The 17,699-nt window shown below is 41.2% G+C and overlaps 1 protein-coding gene across 3 annotated transcripts in view; it reads left to right on the top strand.

Moving 5' to 3' along the window:
* Nucleotides 1-17,699, top strand: part of GALNTL6 (polypeptide N-acetylgalactosaminyltransferase like 6) — a 1,198,495-nt gene that overhangs the window by 1,085,766 nt on the left and 95,030 nt on the right. For all 3 annotated transcript variants that reach the window (XM_066279164.1, XM_066279174.1, XM_066279184.1), the window contains one exon: nucleotides 4,756-4,863. In XM_066279164.1, coding sequence (XP_066135261.1) covers nucleotides 4,756-4,863 — 108 coding nt within the window. The remainder of the gene's footprint in view (nucleotides 1-4,755; nucleotides 4,864-17,699) is intronic.

The raw sequence follows: 17,699 nt of genomic DNA, 5'->3' as shown, positions 1-17,699 counted from the left end.
CTATCATATCCATGTGCTCTAGTATTTTGTTTAAGGCCACTATATCTTTGTTGATTCTCTGTTTGGATGACCAATCTAGAGCCATCAGCAGTGTATGGAGGTCTCCAAGTATGATTGTATTTTTGTCAGTTTTTGTTTTAAGGTCAATAAATAACAGTCTTATATATTTTGGTGCTCCTTGGTTTGGTGCATATATATTAAGAATTGTTATGTCTTCTTGATTCAGTGTCCCCTTAGCCATTATGAAATGGCCATTTTTGTCTCTGAGTACTTTTGCTGTCTTGTAGTCAGCATTATCCAATATGAGTATTGCTACACCTGCTTTTTTTTTGATGTTATTTGCTTGGAGTATTGTTTTCCAGCCTTTCACTTTGAATTTGTTTTTATCCTTGTTACTTAGATGAGTTTCCTGTAGGCAGCATAGAGTTGGATTTTCTTTTTTAATCCATTCTGCTACTCTGTGCCTTTTTATTGGTGAGTTTAATCCGTTTACATTTAGTGTAATTATTGATACTTGTGAGTTCCCTATTGCCATTTTATATCTTGCTTTCTGTTAGTTTTGTGTCTTGTTTGATCCTTCTCTTTCGTTTTTCTATCTTTTGTTTTTGTTGTTTATCTTTCCTCTGTTGCTATCTTTTTTATCTCATGTGCTTCTGTGGTGGTTTTTTCAATGGTGGTTACCTTTAAGTAATTAAAAGGGTTCCTACCCTGTTCATTGTAGTGCACTAATTTGTGAGTACTTTTGCACTCCATCGTCCTTTGCTTCTGTTAATCTCCATCCTCTCCCCCCCCCCTTTCTTTTTGTTGTTGTCACAGTTTAAATTTGGTTTTATTGTGTTCTTCTTGGAGCTTTTACTTGTGGCTTTGTTTTTTGTTGTTGTTGTTGTTCTTTGTATCTGATTGGAGAACCCCCTTTAGTAATTCCTGGAGTGGGGGTTTTCTGATGATAAATTCCCTCATCTTTTCTGTATCTGTGAATGTTTTTATTTCTCCTTCATATTTGAAGGATAGCTTTGATGGGTATAGTATTCATGGCTGAAAGTTCCTCTCTTTCAGGGCTTTAAATATTGGGGTCCACTCTCTTCTAGCTTGTAGAGTTTCTACTGAGAGATCTGATGATAATCTAATGGGCCTTCCTTTATATGTTGTATTCTTCTTTTCCCTGGCTGCCTTGAGAATTTTTTCTTTGCTGTTGGTTTGTGCCAATTTCATTATGATGTGCCTTGGAGTAGGTTTGTTGGGGTTAAAACTTGGAGTTCTGTTTGCTTCTTGAATTTGGGGCTTTAGTTCTTTCCACAGGCTTGGGAAGTTCTCATCTATTATGTTTGAGTATGTTCTCCATTCCATTTTCTCTCTCTCTCCCTCTGATATACCTATTATTCTTATGTTATTCTTTTTGATGGAGTCAGATAATTCTTGTAGGGCTATCTCATTTTTTTTCATTTTTGAGTCTCTTTCTTCTTCTCTCTGTTGTGCCTCAAGTTGCTTGTCTTCTATTTCACTGATCCTGTCTTCTATCTGGCCTGTTCTATTAGCTAAGCTTGTTACTGCATTTTTCAGCTCGGGAATTGAGTTTTTCATCTCTGTTTGATTTGTTTTTATAGTTTCAATTACCTTGGAAATATATTCTTTTTGTTCATTGAGTTGTTTTCTGAGCTCCCTAAATTGCCTTTCTGTGTTTTCTTGTATATCTCGGAGGATTTTTAGGATTTCTATCTTGAATTCTCTGTCATTTAGCTCCAAGGTTTCCAATACATTAAATATTTTCTCCATAGATTTTTCCTCATTTAGCTGTGTTACCTCTTTCTTTTGTATCCATGATATTTGATTTTCTCTTCCTTAATGGCATCTGAGGGTGGTTTTGTTGATAGTACTAATGAGATTTAATAAAGAATAAAAAGTTAAAAAAATAAAAAATTGAAGTTTTTTTAAAAAAAATTAATAATGAAGTAAAAAAATAAAATAAAATAAAAATTTTAAAAAAGGAAATTATTCCCCCCCCTCCTTTTTTCCTCTCCTCTCCTCTCCCCTCTTTCTTGAGAAAATCTTGTGGTGAACTGTGAATTATATTGTATTAAATAGAACAAACAATGCCTGTAATGAAGGGCCTGAATTGGGGAAAAGTAATAAAGGGGCAAAAAAAAAAAAGAAAAGAAAAAAGAAGGGGGTATGGACCCACAAAAAGAAAATAAGGAAAAGTTTGGGTCAAGAATAAAATGATTTCCTTTTAGGTTTTGGTTTACTAAGAGTTATGATGAGAGGAATAAGAGGGAAACAGGAAAATAGGGGGACAAATTAAAAAATTACTATTGTATTTAGTGAAACAAGAACTAGATAAAATGGAAAGCCAGGGATGGGAGCACTGCTAGTGAGTTAAAAAGGTGAAGTAAAAAAAACCCAAAATGCCACAAACATAAGTTTGAGTCCCAGATAAGATAATTTGTTCGTTATTGAGGTTTGAATGAGAGGGGACATAAAGGAGAAAGGAAGAAACTAATATAGAGGGAGAAAAGAAAGAGGGATAGAAAAAAAAGAGGGAACCACTAAAAGAAGAAAAAAGAAAATAGAGGAGAGAGAGGGAGAGAGTTAAGCGTTTTGGTGTGCAACCCTCATAGAGAGAAAGGAAGAGGAAAGAAAAGATAACAGGAGATATAACACTTATGGGTAGTGTAGTTCAAGGAGAGGAGAGAGTAAGACCAGCAGAGAGTTAAATGACCAAATTGGAGGAGGAAAACAAAAATATCAAGAATGAAGATAAGAGAAAGAAACAAACAAATATAATAAAATGGGATAGGTTATAAAGTCTGCAGATTATTCTTGATTTTGAGAGGTTATCTTGCTTTTTCTTTTCTCTCCCTCTTCCTGGACGGTGACTCTGTACCCCGGGTTCTGCCCCTTTGGCACGCTCAGGTAGAGGTTTGCAGTTGATAAGTCTCTATGGCGATGTCATGTATTGTGCTTTAGTCTCCTTGGCAGTCGAGGCTCATTAGCATTTATAGGCTCCGACAGTGAGAGAGTCCGTGTTCCTGGAGCCTTTCTCCTAGTCTTTCCTTCCTCAATTAGTAGCCTGAGAATCCAGCTATGGGGTTGCTGCTGCCTCTGCCTGGATAGTAAGAGGCTCAAAGAGCTGGCAACTCTCCACTCTATTCCCACTCAGCACAGAGCTCTGGGTAAGACTCAGTCAGTCAGAGCTGCTAGCATAATCAGGCGGGGCTTCCGCCCACTCAAAGACCTCTGGCTCTGCCACTCTGTCCGGTAACACAGACGGGTGCCCACTCCCGGGGCACTTGGAGGAAACTCTCGCTCACTATCTGCGTGCGCAGACCAGGATATCAGGCCAGCAGTCTCACACTCTGAGTGAAACCCCCACCCGCATGGAAAAGTTCCAGCATTGGAATTGGCTCTCACTCTATCCCCATGCGCGGCTTCTTCAAGGCACTGGGGCAGCCCAAGATTCCGCTTTTGGCCCACACAAAGGCCCCTGACTTTGCCCCTCTGTGGGGATAACACAGGCGCGCACTGCCGAGGCACTCAGAGGAATCTCTCGCTCACTATCTGCGTGCGCAGACCAGGATATCAGGCCAGTCGCCTCACCCTCTGAGTGAAACCCCCGCCCGCACAGAAAAGTTCCAGCGTTGGAATTAGTTCTCACTCCCTCCCCGTGCGCAGCTTTTTAAGGGCGCTGGGGTGGTCTGGAGATTCTGCTTTCGGTCCACAAAAAGGCCTCTGATTCTGTGGGATAACACAGGCGCCCACTCCCGGGGCTTTGGAAGGAATCTCTCGCCCACTATCTGCGCGCGCTGACCAGGGGATCGGGGAAAATGGCTGCCCCACTTATCTTTCTTTGTCTGGGTTTGGCGCGAGTGTTAGCTTGTATTGCCCAGGTTGCCACAGGAACAGTTTTTCCTCGGCTTGGATCTCTGTGCCATAGCCTGGTTCGGCCGCTTGTGCCGCGGCCTGGATCTATTCACCCCCTTTGCTCGCCTTAGTTTCTATATTCTCAGTTCCCAGTGAAAGCCGCCCTGTTTAGGTTAGTGAGGAAGGCGGAGCATTTCTTACTCCCTATTTCCTTTGGGGTTTGATTATATATTTAGCCAATTTTTCACTCGACCATACCTTCGGGTGTATTGCGAAACATCTGGAGGCTCCAAGGATAGGTTTTTCTGTTTCTGGTTGAAGATCTTGTTGAGTTTTGGGGGAGATTTATCGGTATCGCTTCCTACCCCGCCATTACTCTGACGTCATCCTCCAACTATGATTTTTTAAAATGAGCTCTACTGAAAGTTTTAGAATATAGATGTAACTTTAAGTATGGATACAGCTATGTTCCTTAATTCATTCATCTGTTTTAGAAATTCCATTTTTTATATTTTAAGTTTTTAAATTAACATTTAAATTCCAATGCTACTACTTCAAGTGAATTCACAAGACTTTCAAAACAACGATCTATGTAAATAAGATGTCTAAGTATTAAATTTTAGTTCGATATAATATTTATGATAAAACTCTACTAGAATAAAAATAATGCCAAGATATCTATGGAAATTATATTTCACAAAACTAATATTTTATTTCTATACTTTTATGAATCTAGGTTTTTGTAAAAGGTTATTTTTTCTTTGGGTAGCCATTTATAATAAATAGAAATTATTTGTTTTGATACTTTAAGATGTTTTTGAGTCCTGCTAATAATTCCATTTTTTGTATGAAATTTTATGGGGGGTTTTTTCATACTTTTACATTTCTTCTCTTTAGGTTTGGATGTGTGGAGGAGAAATGTTTGATGTTCCATGTTCTAGAGTGGGCCATATCTACAGGAAGTACGTCCCTTATAAAGTTCCATCTGGGACGAGCCTGGCAAGAGTGAGTAACTGGGGATGTGAATAAACTGGGCGTGGTACAGCTTTTTGTGGGCAGAGGAAGCAGCCTTACCCATCATATAATTTAAGACACAGTCTGACAGAAACACCTAACAGAAATAAAAACCCTGCCACTTGCCATTTCATTTGGCAGGCTTTAATATACAGAAGGTTTTTGTGTTTCTCAGAGTTAAGGAAGCATTAGCTATGATGCTAATTCTTGTTGTTAAACGTGTCAAGCCTGACCAGACGATGGCGCAGTGGATAGAGCATTGGATGCAGAGGACCCAGGTTTGAGACCCCGAGGTCGCCAGCTTGAGTGTGGGCTCATCTGGTTTGAGCAAAGCTCACCAGCTTGGACCCAAGGTCGCTGGCTCAAGCAAGGGGTTACTTGGTCTGCTGCAGCCCCACTGTCAAGGCACATATGAGAAAGCAATCAATGAACAACTAAGGTGTCTCAACAAAAAACTAATGATTGATGCTTCTCATCTCTCTTCTGTTCCTGTCTGTCTGTCCCTATCTATCACTCTCTCTGACTCTCTCTATGTAAAATAAAAATTTTAAAATAAAAAAACAAGGCACTTTCATCACATACAGTCTAATTAATGCTCACTCTTACCTTCCAAGGCTAGTATTCTTGTCTTTATTTGGTATATGAGAAAACTGAGACTTTGCAAAGTGGATTGTGCATGCTCACAGAAAAGCTAAATAGCAGAGGGGAAGTTTAAGCTTGTGTCTTTGGAGAGCCAGAACTTTCCTCCCACATGGAGTATATGATAAGTCACCATAAGTCAGATGGAGGAGGGGTTAATAGAGAGGTGGGTGCCCAAACTCTGCCTTTTTCTCATGTGTAAGTAGGACCAGCTATGCCTAAAGTTTTACTGCAGCCTCAAAACTCCAAAACTGGTCAAGTCTAAGTCTTTTTTTCTGGTACTGTTTTGAAACTAAATCCTTTTTTTAGATCAAATTCAGGGATGATTTCTCTTCAGCCTTTTAGCATGTTTTCATACATATTTAGGAAGACACGGTCACAATGACTTCTCAAAACCATCCTTAATTTTTGTTTTCTGTGTTCCTTTCGTTATAGCTGAGTTGGTTTTATTCACCACAATATGCACCTGCTACTGCTCAAATGCCAAATTGACAGAAAGGTGTTTTACCACCCCCTTTGCACAATACTACCCTAGGAATCAAATTCTGAATTATTCATTTTTGTTCCTTTACTAGTTGGGCTGCAATATATAACTATTTGAATATTTTATATAAAGCTCATACTTTTTTAAAAGTGTGAAGTAGTTCATCATCAGGATTCATTAGAATATCAGCCATGCAAAGGCAGAACTTTTTCTCTGTGTTGTTGGCTACACACAGAGAAGCCAACTGTAGTTCTCCCTATCCACAGTTTCACTTGTCAAGGTTTCAGTTACCCAAAGTCAACCACAGTTTGAAAATATTAAATGGAAAATTCCAGAAATGAGAAATTTATAATTTAAAATTGTGCATCGTTCTGAGCAGCATGATGAAATCTCATGCAGTTCAGTTTGTCCACACTGCATATGCTAGCCCCACCTCCCATCCATACCCAACCCCTACCATCCTCACCACCCCACCCTGTATTAGTCACTTAGTAGCTGTCTTGGTTAGCAGATTTGTTGTGCTATCAAAGTGCTTGTGTTCAAGTAACCATTAGTTTGTCTAATAATGGCCCCAAAGTATAATTTGGATGTGCCAAAGAAAAACCATAAAGTTATGTATCTATAAAAAAAACATCATATATATAGGGTTCAGTACCATCCATGGTTTTGGGCATCCACTGGGGTCTTGGAAGCATCCCCATGAATAAAAGAGATGATTGTACTACACTCTCCTAGCACCTAGAACAAGGCTTAGTAGACACTCATCAAATATTTGTTGATAGAATCAATTAATCAGGGAAAACTATAAGAAAATACATACTGAAACTTAAGCATTTTATTTAAGTATAATAAAATTTACATTTATAGTGAGCATTTTGGAGAAAGAAAGATTTTTCCTTATACCCTTTCTGAGATTACTTGTCAACGTGTCCATTTTTCTTTAGCCACATCCATAATCTCTTTTACAGGAGTTTCAGTTAATAATAATGAGTTATATTACATATTTCTCAAAGGGAAAAAGTCATATTATTTATCCCCTCTCAAAAGATTATTCAGACATTAACAACATACTCCATTAAATAGCTATAGAAAATAGGCGCTGGCTGGTTGGCTCAGCGGTAGAGCGTCGGCCTGGCGTGCGGGGGACCCGGGTTCAATTCCCAGCCAGGGCACATAGGAGAAGCGCCCATTTGCTTCTCCACCCCCCCTCCTTCCTCTCTGTCTCTCTCTCTTCCCCTCCCACAGCCAAGGCTCTGTTGGAGCAAAGATGGCCTGGGCGCTGGGGATGGCTCCTTGGCCTCTGCCCCAGGCGCTACAGTGGCTCTGGTCGTGGCAGAGCGACGCCCCGGAGGGGCAGAGCATCGCCCCCTGGTGGGCAGAGCGTCGCCCCTGGTGGCCGTGCCGGGTGGATCCTGGTCGGGCGCATGCGGGAGTCTGTCTGTCTCTCCCCATTTCCAGCTTCAGAAAAATACAAAATAAATAAATAAATATAAATATTTATTTATTTATTTATTTATTTATTTATTTATTTTATTAAGTGAGAGGAGGGGAGGCAGAAACAAACTCCTGCATGTGCCCTAACCAGGATCCACCCAGTAAGCTCCCTATGGGGGAATGCTCTGCCCATCTGGGTGGGGAATTGCTCCATTACTCAGCAACTGTGCTATTCTTAGTGCCTGAGATGAGACCATGGAGCCATTCTCAAGGCCCAGGGCTAACTTGCTCTAATCAAGTCATTGCTATGGGAGGTGAAGGAAGACAGAGAGAGAATGAGAGACAGAGAAAGGAGAGAGAGAAGTGAGAGAGGAAAGGGTGGAGAAGCAGATGGTCTCTTCTCCTGTTTTCCCTGACTGGGCATCAAATCCAGGACACCCACATGCAGGCTGATGCTCTACCACTGAGCCAATCAGCCAGGGCCAAAAATATGTTATTTAAAGAAAAGGAACCAATCACAAAATTATAAAGTGATTAAAGAGCTGCATCTTGGGTAAGGAAATATGATTTAATTTAGTCAGAAGACTTGATACATATGAATCTGATAATCCAGGAAAACAAGAATTCACAAAAAGGTAAATGAGTGAACAACCTCAAGTACATATCACATATCAGCCATGTTTATAAATATCATAAATCATAACAGTTGAAAATATCCCAAAGATAATGATGTTCTGTCACCTGTCCCTTTAGCTCACTCATATGTTCTGCAGCTTCTGCCCAAACTCAATCATTCATTTGCAAGATGGATGGTGTGTACTCGGTTTATAGTCAAAAGTAGAATCAAATTGAGGGGGGAAGTTGTGTCGATCTAAAAGAGTTTATTTTAAAATAATAAAACTGTTCATATATTTTCAAGAAAGAAATTAATTACTTTTCCAAGGACTGTCAAATATAGGGAAACTAGGGCTGGCGCATAAAATTTCCAGCAAAAAGTGAGTATTCGTTCAAATGAAAAATAGCATTCTGAATTTTAATCGTTTCCACTTAAATTTCACTTGAGGACTCATTTTTCTTTTCTAAACAGCTAGCACAATTAGAAAGTTATAAATATTGAAGCTCAACAGTCATTCTTAGGAACATTTTACAATTGTTTAAATTAAAAAATACAGAAAAATTAAAAACAATACTGAGGTTTTTTGAGAGAATCTCAACTACAGGCTCCACTCTATATTACTACTAAATCATCAAAGATGGTTGCAGACTCGAAAGGCACTTCAAAGGCAGGGCCATGTCTACTCGATACACAGGTCTTCTTTCTCGCCTCATTAAGATATGGAGTCAAAGATGGAGACTTGACTCCAAAGGCTCATTTTCTCTTTTTTCCAAAGCTCATTAATTCTTCAGAAATGTGCACCTTTCATTTATGTGCCTATGTAAATTGAGGATTCCAGCAGAATTCTAAAATGTGCAAACACACGCACATTTGTTAACAGCCTACAGACCTCTAAACAATATACCAGTGTGTGTTATAGAAATAAATTCAAATTATTAGTTGTTCAGTACCTTCTATTGACCTAGCACTATGGCCTGGTTGGAAGAGAAAAGATAGTCATAAAACCATTAGAGGAGAATAGAGGACAACAAGTAATAGTTCAAATGTATTATAAAGGTATGGATATGTAGAGGAAAGAAGAGGTGAAAGGGTACTATAGCTGTTGAATTAAAAGAGGAATTTCAATAATATGTCAATTAAATGAATAAGGTTTCCATAATAGTGGTTCCCAAACTCATGACCAGTGACCAGAAACAGTTCCTGGACCACTTTTCCTCAATGAACCAAGAAAAAAAATAAGAATCACAAAGCTAAATCTATTCAATTTAATAACATCTTTTTAATGCAATGATTATAGATGTCTTTTCTGTTTTATGACAGAATACAAGATAATAGACTTTTATTATGGTTCTATTTGGCAAAAAACAAAACACAAAAATCTGAAATAGTAGATGACTTACAGTTCAGCTTCACCTGGGAATCAGAGTATTCACTCATCATGAATAAAACTGCAGAGTCTTTTGCTGAGAGACACTTTGCAAAAGCAGAGGTAGCTGAGTGGCAGGTGGGTACATACATGAATCTTCAAAGAGAACTTCATCTCACAGGTTGTGATGTGAGCCAAGTATTCTGCTGAAGGAGCAGCAATTACCAACACCTTACAGACTCCCCTATGAATCCCATTGTATGGGGACAATTAAAGCCATTGGATTGGACACAGGCTTTAACAGCAGGGACATGACGAAGTGCAGGTCACCCCATGGATGACCATACCAGCTAATTGTAGTACAACAGCAATCTCCAGGGAAGCAACTGGCCCATGGGAGTTTCCCCAGGAGGTCCCATGTCAGCCAAGGACAGCTCTACAGACATGAGGGGGGCAGTCCCGGAGGCTCACATGGATGCCCTCCCCAGCTCCACGGGGAGGGAGGACTGCGTAGGAGACAAAGCTAGAACCCACTCTTACCCTAAGTGTGTAAGGGACACCAGAGAATGCATATCAGGCGACTGCTTCCTTCTGTGTTTTGCCACCGACACAAAATGTAGTATTGATAACCTTTTCTTTTCTAAAATTTCATCTTGCATGTGATGGCAACCATTATCCAGTTTCAGAGTAAGAGCTATAAAACCGAAGGAATTCAATTGTACAAAATGGCCTATAGTACTTGGAAATGTACCTCAATTAAAAGGGATAGTGGTTATATGTTAAGTGACTTAGAGCTCGGCTTGTAAACTGAGGTCTGGCTGCCCCAGGCTTCACCCTTCTGCCATATTGTCCCTTATAGAAAGGCTTGGAATAAATAGGAGCAGCTGGGCGGTCATGACTGGGGTCCTGCATAAGCAAACTTCCAGGTAAGAGGTTAGCAGGCACAGAGAGTGACAAGGGATTATGTTTGGGACCTCCAGATTTAACTGTACCACGCTTTGAAGACCCATTCTGGAGGAGCCCATATGCAGACTGAGGTGTTTCCCTTTTCCTACTAGACTGAAGTGAGGTGCTCATGGTTTTTGAACAGGAAGGGCCAGGATAAAAATAGAAGGGAGAAAAAACTAAATGAAGTAACATTTTGAATGCAAGAAGCATTTGTAAAGAAAATTTCCTAAAAGATTTCTCGTGATTTGTCATATTGTGTGAGGAGAAAAACATCAAATGTGACTATGAGGCTTTCACTGCGGTGTCTGAGAACACAGTGTCAGGACGGATAGAGGGAGGAAGTGGAAAGTGGGGGAAGCTGAGATGGGTGCAGGTAAGGTGGGTTACAGTGACGGATTCAGGGAGAGCAAGATCTGGGAGACACGTGCCCATTTCCCATCTAGAATTCTGAGAGCCCTCGCAATACAGATTTTGCCAGATTTTCTTTACCAATAAATTTTATTTCTGTCTGACCAGGCAGTGGTGCAATGGATAGAATATCCACCTGGGCCACAGGGGACCCAGGTTTGAAGCCCCAAGGTCGCCAGTTTGAGCGCAGGCTCATCTAGCTTGAGCGCAGGCTGACCAGCTTGACCACAGGTCGCTGGTTTGAGCGTGGGATCAAGACATGGCCCCATGGTCACTAGCTTGAGCCCAAGGTTGCTGGCTTGAGCAAGGGGTCACTGGCTCGGCGGGAACCCCACAGTCAAGGCTCATAAGAGAAATCAGTCAGTGAAAAACTAAAGTGCCACAGCGAAAACTTGATGCTTCTCATCTCTCTCCATTCCTGTCTGTCTGTCCCTATTTGTCTCTCTCTCTCCCTCTCTCTCTCTCTCTCTCTCTCTCTCTTGCTGTGTGTGTGTCTCACTAAAAAATAATAAATTTCATTTCTGAAGAAAACATTTATTATGGCAGGCACTGTGCTGGGCCCTAGAAATATAAATGATGAACAAGATAAACACAAGCATTATGGCTCTTACTACGACAATCAGGTAAGAGTCCAGCAATCTAGAGATAATAATCCAAACATCATGAGCTTGAGAGAAGGGCTAGACAAAAATAATCCAACTCACTATGGAATTGGATCTGTATCTTAGAAAGTTTACTTGTTTGTAAACTATTTTATATAGAGTACAGTGTTATCATTGGGATGATGATTTAACAGAAGAAAAAGTATATCTCATACATAATATACAGTAGTATTTATTACGTATAGTAATATATGTTCTATGTAACAGATTGTATTTAATGGTCCTAATAGGTTACACCGTGATTTATATACAAGTTACAAATGTTTTTGACTTTATATATTAACTTAGGGTTTCTTAATAAGATGCAATGAACTTTGGAGATTTCGTTTGGTTATTGTACTTCATGGACACCAAGATTAAATCTGAGGTCTAAAGAAGAATGGTCGTTTTGCCACTGTCAGCTGGGAAATTAGTTCTTAACGTATTTCCCAAAGTGCCTTTCTTCACTTTACATCCCTGGTGGCATCCAGCCCTATTGACTTGATGGATCATCTCAGAGTCTTAAAATCGGTGGGAGTAGAAGGAAGTGTAGAGAGGAAAAGGGGTGGAGATAGGGAAGGAGGAGGAGGTCTAGTTCAGTGTCAGAGCCAGACCACCACAAGTTGATTAATGACTGCTTCCTCACTGTTCACCATGGAGCCGGCTATCCCTATCTCATGCAGCTGAAAAGGAAGAACACAATATCTGACATACGCAACTCTCCCTTGTTTATGTCAGAGAAATATATCAGTTGAGGAAAAGCATTAAGAAGACCAGAATGCCTGACCTGTGGTGGCGCAGTGGATAAAGCGTCGACCTGGAAATGCTGAGGTCGCTGGTTCGAAACCCTGGGCTTGCCTGGTCAAGGCACATATGGGAGTTGATATTTCCAGCTCCTCCCCCCTTCTCTCTCTGTCTCTCCTCTCTCTCTCTCTTAAAAAAAAAAAAAAAAAAAAGAAGACCAGAATGACTAGTTTGATGTCAGAAAATAAAATGACCAACAAAGCTATAAAATGTAGTGATGAATGGAAAATCTACATCCTACAAATTGACCTTTCTCCCTTGATGACTGTAAATCAGTTGCCTCTCATAAAACTGCCCAGCAAATAAGAGCTGTAGCGTAACAATCTTAGCCATCGCCAGCAGCCAGCACTTCTTTCTGCTGCTCTTAAAATTGTAGAGTTCAGGTGCTTTATTTGAAACTATCATTGAGTTCAGGGACACAATGGTCTGTCACAGGCCTTTTCCCCTAAAGCAGGAAATGATAAATTCTCCCCAAAAGACTTGGCCTACATAAATGGCTAAGATTTCTGTATAGAAACATTTCCTCTAAAAAACAATCTCTATTTCTAATTCTTCCCTACAATTCTTTCTCTATCTTTCAAGATTTTTTGGCTAGTCCCATAAGTAAGTCTACATGACACAGATTAACAGAAAAAAATTAAACAAACTTAAATACACATGTACATATGAAATTTCACATACATGAAAGAGTCAGAGACCCACATACATGTGAGATTCTGCGTCAGAAAGGAGAAAATAAGGAATGTATGATATTCTGAGCTACAGATGGGGTAAGGCACCTTGGAGGCTTCATAGAGGAGGATGGTCATTTTCAGGATGAAAATAAGAGCAGATTGGTCATGGAAGGTTATATTCTGATGGTAAACTCTTACTATAGACAAGGCCCCTGATTTGTATTTTTCAAGGGAGGGGTAAAAGTTTCTCAGGAACTTACGGAGTCTCGATTGCCTACAGCTCAAAATAATTCACATGCCAAAGAGGCACATTCTGGGCAGGCCTGTTCTGAACCCCTTCAAGAGAAATAAGGCTGTCCAACACTTGTGGCAAGAAGGAAAGATGACTCACACACTTGCAATCATATGTTTATCTCTCTCCCTCCTCACCCCCGCTGGCCACATTTTAAAATATAATATCTTTTATATGGATGGAACTTTTTATTTAAGAAATTCAAGCATCTTTCATAAGTAATATTTCACCATTCTTTATGAGCGCCTCCCTAAAAGTCAATCATGTGTATTATGTGGCAATAATGATTTAATTAGTCATTAAGATATAAAGAGTTCATTGCATGTTCTGAAGATCAAGGTTATCTCTCATTTTAACAAAGGCTCAGGCTAAAAACCTTCTTCAACAGATGTTTATCAGTGCCTACTATATGCCAAACAGAAATGCATAGAGCTGCTATCTTTAACCAATATGCTGCAAACATTTTTAAAATATGCAATATCTGACTATTTAGACAGGGAAACTGACCTCTTTTCCCTTTGATTGTCAAATTTAAAAAATGACAACAGCCAACACAGCAATATCTGTCTGGGGTAAATGAATCAAAATTATACCAATTTTTTTGTCAGATCGGCAAAAAATACATTTTTTGGCATGCTGCAGATTTTTAGTAATTACTTTACATGTGCCATCAGATGCAGAAGGGTTGAAACTCGTGGGCACAGAGCATGTTACACATCCTAAGTCACGAGCATTGGGCCCTTCTGACTAGACCACGCCATCTTGTGTAATGGAATGTCGCCTCATCACCCACAGACATTCCCCACACCAGAGTAAGTTTGGGTACACCACACTGGCAAAACACTCACACTATCCTCTAATGCTGTTCCTTTTTTGAACGCTGGCATTTTACAATTGTTTTGCTTATAAGGAAAATAAAGGCGAGGAAAACATTGTCTTGGATTTCATCAGCATATCCACGTGACCTTGCTGCTAATTTTGTGAAAACATAGGGCAACCCACACGTTCTGCTCAGTGTGACGTTGTTTCTCAGCCAAACAATTCCATTGCTTTCCAGTGGTTTTGTGTGTTAATTTTTTATTGATTGCAAGTGCTAATACTACAATTACATGTAAGTGATTACTGTGGACAGTAATTAGATTTATATTGATTCATATGGAAATAATTGCCTCGGTTTTCTTTGGTTTGGATTTCACTGATTGTTTTCTGACAGATTAGAGACAAAAACTGAGGTATCACTATCACTGTATATATATATATAATATTATACATACATATTTTTTGGTATTTTTCTTAAGTGAGAAGCAGGGAGGCAGAGAGACAGACTCCTACATATGCCCAACCCGGATCCACCTGACAAGCCCAATAGGAGGCAATGCTCTGCCCATCTGGGCCATTGCTCCATTGCAACCAGAGCCATTTTATCGCCAGAGGCACGGCCATGGAGCCATCCTCAGCGACCAGGCCAACTTGCTCCAGTGAAGCCTTAGCTGTGGAAGGGGAAGAGAGAGATACAGAGAAGGTAAATGGGGAAGGGTCACTTCCCCTGTGTGCTCTGACTGGGAATCAAACCCAGGACATCCACATGACAGGTTGACGCTGTACCACTGAGCCCACCAGCCAGGGCCTCCATATTATTATTTTTTTTTTTTGTCTGTTGGCTTAACAAATAATGACAGAATTGAACATTGTCTTTAAAATATTTGAACATGATGGAGGTAAAGTATAGCATTTTCATACCAGTAATGCCAGTGACTAAAGCCAGGCAGGTTTACACTGGATTCAGGCAGAGAGTAGAAAAACTGTGGAGCCAGAAAACATTAGGCCATTCTGTTTAATAAAGTCTCACAATGGCGGACAAGCACACAAGCAGGGGAAACCGCCTCTCAGGCCAACAAACAACAAAATGGCCCCTCACAGTGGCAGGCAGGCAACCCACTATTCACAGTCCCCCGTCTCTCATCTCTTTCCAGTGCAAGCACCCATAGCCTTACATAGGCTATGCACATACATGTGCCTCTGTCACGTGCTCACATACTAATCAAGCAAAGTGCTTGCAGCAGGTAAACCCACAAGCAAGCCTAACACAGCTGCCCCATATACCAAACAGAGAATAAAAAAAGAAGTGAAACAACAGATCATGGGCAAGTACAGTCTCTTGCCATGTAGAAGCATCATATTTGCTTTTTCCCCTAAAAAAAATTCCCACAGATGCTATCTTTCTCCCAATATTGAAGCCTTCTGTTCTGTTTAGTTGCTTCAAATATTCCTCAGTGCTTTTCCAAGCATCAGTTCAGCTGTGACTTGTGAATCCATTATCTAATCATTTCCAGTGTGCAAAATAGAGCTTGTAATTCAGCCAGACAATTCCTGAGCTTGGGGACAGTATTTAGCACTTCTCTGTCTAGTGAGGACCAACATTTCACATTAGTTTTTTGTAGAGCCTATTGGAAGATTTCACAGAGTAATATAAGGCTTAAATGGTGATCCTACATGATAATTAGCAGCCATTGGTGTGGCAGACTGGAACGTCCAAGAAAGCAAGCAACACTGAGAGTTGGAGAACAGTTTATTATGCAGGCAGGCTCAGAGGAGTTAATTATCCAGAGTCTAAGCCCCAACCGGCAGGGTCTTTAGGGTTTTAAGATCACATGGTTAGGTGGCGTTACAAGGTACGTAGAATGCAGAAGCAGGTTTACAGAAGCTAAAAAGGCAGAATTAGTAAAAGCAGAACAAGGAAGCGGTAACCACCATATCAAGGTGAAGCATTTTGCTTTGTCATCATGGAGACATAGCCACGTGTAGAGCCAGCGACCACCGCCATCATGGCCGTGCATATGCAGGTTCTCATTGAATTCTGGTAGACAGTAAAGAAACAGTGGAGCCAAAAATGGTGGGTGTGTGGCCAGTAGGCAGGGCTACCATCACAGCGGCCTGGCCCATGCAGGTTTGCATTGGGTTCGGACAGTCGGTAAAGAAACAACAGAGCCAAAAACTGATGGGCCATCATCTTTAATCCTAGCTTGCACCCAGCAGGCAAGTAAAAACACACACTGGGCTCCAAAACCCACTCATTCAGGGCTCACAAAGCTATTGACTTATCTAAGTTTCCTAGAATCAAAGGTTTCTAGCTCACCAGACTTATTCACCTCTGTTCCCCGTCTCCTTCCTTCTCCCTGCACAAACCCTGCACAAACTGGCTTCTCACTTAGCACTCCACCATCTTGGCTACTTCTCCAGGCCTCCTCCACATGGCCTTTCTCTGCTCTCTGCTCTCTCCTCTAATGATAATCTCAGGATCCAAGAGAGTAAGCTCCCGTTCTGCCCCCATTTTATAGTGTAGAAATCAAAACCTTTTTAATTCAATATACAAAATAGGGAAGTCTCTGATACAAAGTCCACCCCACATAAAAAGGGTGGGAAAGGCTTAGTCCTAAAACCAAGCCCCAGGCTACAAGGATCCTGCCTGCCCACAGCCGGACCCCAGCACACTTTAATATCACCTGGGTGACAGCTTCCATGTGGGCAGTGCCATCTTTAACAAAGTGAGCATAATATGATATATTTTATCTGCCCAACAATCCACCCCTATGCTCACTTTACTACCCACAATCCACATCACTGGCATCCCTGTGCAAGGAAATTAGGCACATTACACAAATTACAACATGACAAATCATACAATTTCAACAATTACAAAGGTACATTTCACCAGTCTCTGAGCACTTTGCCCAAAGCGCAAAATGTCCTCGGCCTTCTTTCTAGCCATGGGAAAAGCTTCCCGGGGCAAGGGAGTACTTCCAGCAAGCCATTCCCATCCCCATCAGGGTATTTCACATTGTCCAAAATCCACAAGTCCATCCAACAAAGGAGCCAGTGCCCACTCTAGTCATAGTCCAGGAAATCAGTCCACGCACATGGAGCATCAGCCACCCCCCTCATTCTGGCCGTCCTGGCAGTTCTTACACTGTCCCAAAGAGGAGCACGTGAAAATGGCTGTCAGCATTTTCAACTCTGCTCTGGAGAGCATGATGGAATCCATCCCTATGTCCCAAAATTGCAGACCTACCAGGAACATAGTAAGTATTACTTGCTGCTGGGCTCTCACCTCTGGAGACTGCAGATTGCAACTCCAGCCCGATTCGTCTCATCCTCCAAAGAGGAACTGGAAACATCAGCTCCTGCTGCTGGGCTCAAGCCCCAGGCTGCCGCAGCCTTCTGCTCTGCAGACCTTGCAGCTCCGGACCCGGCCTCAGCCTCAGCCTCAGCCTCAGCCCCGGCCTCCTGATGCTGCTGGCTCTCCACAATGTCCAGGGCAAGCTGCAATTCATGAACCTGTGATTGCTCCTCCATCGGCTGCTCCATTTCCAGGCGAATCTCGCAAACCTGGTCAACCTCCTCCTCCAGCACTTCCTCCAGCTCCAGGGTCAGCATCTGTTTCTGCCATGTTTGCTCCAGCTCCTTCCACTGCTTGGTTTGCAGGTCCCAGGCAGCCTCTTCCACAGAGCTCTCAGTTTCCTC

This window comes from Saccopteryx bilineata, chromosome 1 (assembly GCF_036850765.1).
Source record: "Saccopteryx bilineata isolate mSacBil1 chromosome 1, mSacBil1_pri_phased_curated, whole genome shotgun sequence".
NCBI lineage: Eukaryota > Metazoa > Chordata > Mammalia > Chiroptera > Emballonuridae > Saccopteryx > Saccopteryx bilineata.
The sequence above is the reverse complement of the archived record's forward strand: the minus strand, read 5'-3'. Positions and strand labels throughout refer to the sequence as shown.